General features: G+C 34.8%; 1 protein-coding gene across 1 annotated transcript; it reads left to right on the top strand.

The window, feature by feature from the left end:
* Positions 1-1,467: 1,467 nt before the first annotated feature.
* On the top strand, positions 1,468-2,580 carry LOC134279839 (uncharacterized). Its single transcript, XM_062762255.1, has one exon. It carries the CDS (start codon positions 1,468-1,470, stop codon positions 2,578-2,580), a length of 1,113 nt encoding a protein of 370 aa, XP_062618239.1.

Below are 2,580 nucleotides of genomic sequence, written 5' to 3'. Positions count from 1 at the left end.
TAGACTTCAAATTCTCGCGGGGAATGGTTTTATTAAATATTGGAAAAAGTACTTTTTGATGTTTACAACCATTCAGTATAATTTGTTATTTCAAATTTTCAAAACGCTCCTTGGAGTTTATAAGTGGCCATATCTGATAAACACCAATTCACGATATGCACAATCATATTGTTGTACCATACTCCTGTCGACTCTCCTCCACTATTGTTAATATTTTAGTGGGGAACAAATAAAAAGACTGTGTACATGTGTAAACATTTATTGGAGCCCGCTACATATCTCAGTCATATTTTTATGTAGCTTATAAATCTGGTATTGGTAACTATATCTATTATGCAATTTCAAAAGTTAGAAGCAATACTTGCAATGAATGTATATTTTTAAGAAAAACAAAATATGAACTAAAAATTTGAATATGGTTGAACCGAAGACTTGTCCCCTTTGTGATTAAGAATATTGCTAATATTTACAGCGTCTATTGCTTTGTTGGCAAATTGAAGTTCGATGAACAAGCCTATAGCTACACTGTGGATTTAAGAGATTCCTATTTTAAATATTTCAATCATTGCCATTGCTTCCAGATGTTCACCTTCATTTCACATAATTATCACAACGTCCAAATAATATTAATCAAAGCTGTCTAGAGCTCCCTTATTAACCAGGAATTCAAAAATTTTGAAATGAATTTATAGTTTAAAAAATAGAATTAAGCCTGTTTTTACTCGATTAAACTCTGTAAACAAATATCTGTGGATGTAAATAGACTGAAGATAACGAATATTGATCAATGTCAAAAATTCTATAAACAAAAATCTGTGAAGAGGACATAAACAAAGGTCTATTTAAATATATTTTTTCTTATCTCCAGAAAGAAACCAATCACAGGTTTACTATTTTCTCGGCGTGACAGACCAAAGTCTATCAAAAAAGCTTTTTAAAGGCTATCCACAACAAATAAAAGTGAGTATGAAAAACAATTGAATTACTGGTAATTGAAAATGTTAATTACTATGACATAATTGTACTAACATATTCATAATTCATTTGCTGAACTATTTAAATAAGTTCTTTGACTTCATGTTTAGGAAACTATTGATTAATTTAAGATGTAATAGAATCGTTTTGTTATACATGTTGTATACTATAGCTCTTGTAGAGATGTAAATTAAGTTATGTAGCAGAGAACTTATCATTTTTTTTTGTTACGCATTTCCTCGTTTTCAGATGGCATTATCAAAAGTGGATATACCGAACAAAGCCCGACACGTTTTAAAGTGTGGTGTTGAAGAATGTGAAAACAACTTTGCATTTTACTGCAAGCCTTGTCAAGAAAGATTTTGTAAACACTGCAGAGATGAACATCAGAAAATTCCAGAAAACACGAATCATGAGGTGGTCTTGTACAAGCATCGTAAAGGACTACTTCATTTAGAGAAATGCAAGATCCACCCCACTTAAGATTTGGACATGTTCTGTGAAGAATGTCAAACTTCATTATGTTCCAAATGTGCCACACAGAGAAACCATCGAGGGCATATATTTACTGATCTAGAGACAATTTATGTGGACAAATATTCAGAAGCAACAAAGCCAATCATGATTGGATTTACTGCTGGCGATTTCAGCAAAAATGACATTACTTATTTATTAGGTAAAATACATGTCCCCAGCACTAAAGCAGAGAAGAGAGAAATAAGTCCCAGTGTAAGTGTTGACAACACAGCAATGAAACCTGCCCAAAAACAAATAAAAGAAGACAGAAAGAAACCTGAAAAGAAGTTAATGTCACTATCTGCCACTGTAACCAAGGTCAGGGAGTTCTATGTACCAGGTGTTCAAAGTGTTAACCACATTTCACTAGACCAATTAAACGGAATCTATGTCAGTGACAGTTGCGGAAATCTTGTCCAGACAAATTTTCGTTCTAGTAAGCTATGTGAGATAAGAACCAGCGTTGAGTGTGGTCACCACACAGTAACAAGCAATGCAAATCTAATCTTTACAGAGAGAGAGAAGAAAGTTATATATAGAATAATAGAAAACAATGATATCGCCGAATTCCTAAAAACTGGAGATTGGACACCATTTAGCATTTACTCCTCCCACATCAATGGGGACTTACTGGTGGGGATGGCGAAGGTTAAAGAGGCTAAACTCACTAGGTATAACAAATCGGGAAAAGAACTACAGAACATACAGAGGGATACCAAAGGACGGGACCTGTTTGCATTGCCACACTACATCACAGAAAACATCAATGGAGATATTTGCATTTCAGAACATAAAAAGGCAGTAGTGGTGGTGAATAAATCAGGACAACACAGGTTCTCCTACACAGGTCAGGGGTCAGCGTTCTGTCCCTATGGAATCTGTACTGATGTCCTCGGTCACATCCTGGTGTGTGATGATAAAAGTAGAACTGTTCATCTCCTTGATAAGGGCGGTCAGTTCTTGTCTCTATTACTCTCACAACAACATGGGGTAGATTATCCCCGTAGTGTGTGTGTGGATGATGAGAACAATCTCTATGTGGGACAATGGCTCACTAACATACTGACAGTGTACAAGTATCTACAGTGA

Source organism: Saccostrea cucullata, unplaced genomic scaffold, assembly GCF_032062105.1.
Source record: "Saccostrea cucullata isolate Sc308-1 unplaced genomic scaffold, CSIRO_AGI_Scuc_v1 ctg14736, whole genome shotgun sequence".
NCBI classification, from domain to species: Eukaryota; Metazoa; Mollusca; class Bivalvia; order Ostreida; family Ostreidae; genus Saccostrea; species Saccostrea cuccullata.
This window is presented reverse-complemented; position numbering and strand designations above follow the sequence as displayed.

Excerpts from the sequence above, each read along its gene's own strand:
- LOC134279839 (XM_062762255.1), top strand. The coding sequence starts at position 1,468 with ATGTTCTGTGAAGAATGTCAAACTTCATTATGTTCCAAATGTGCCACA.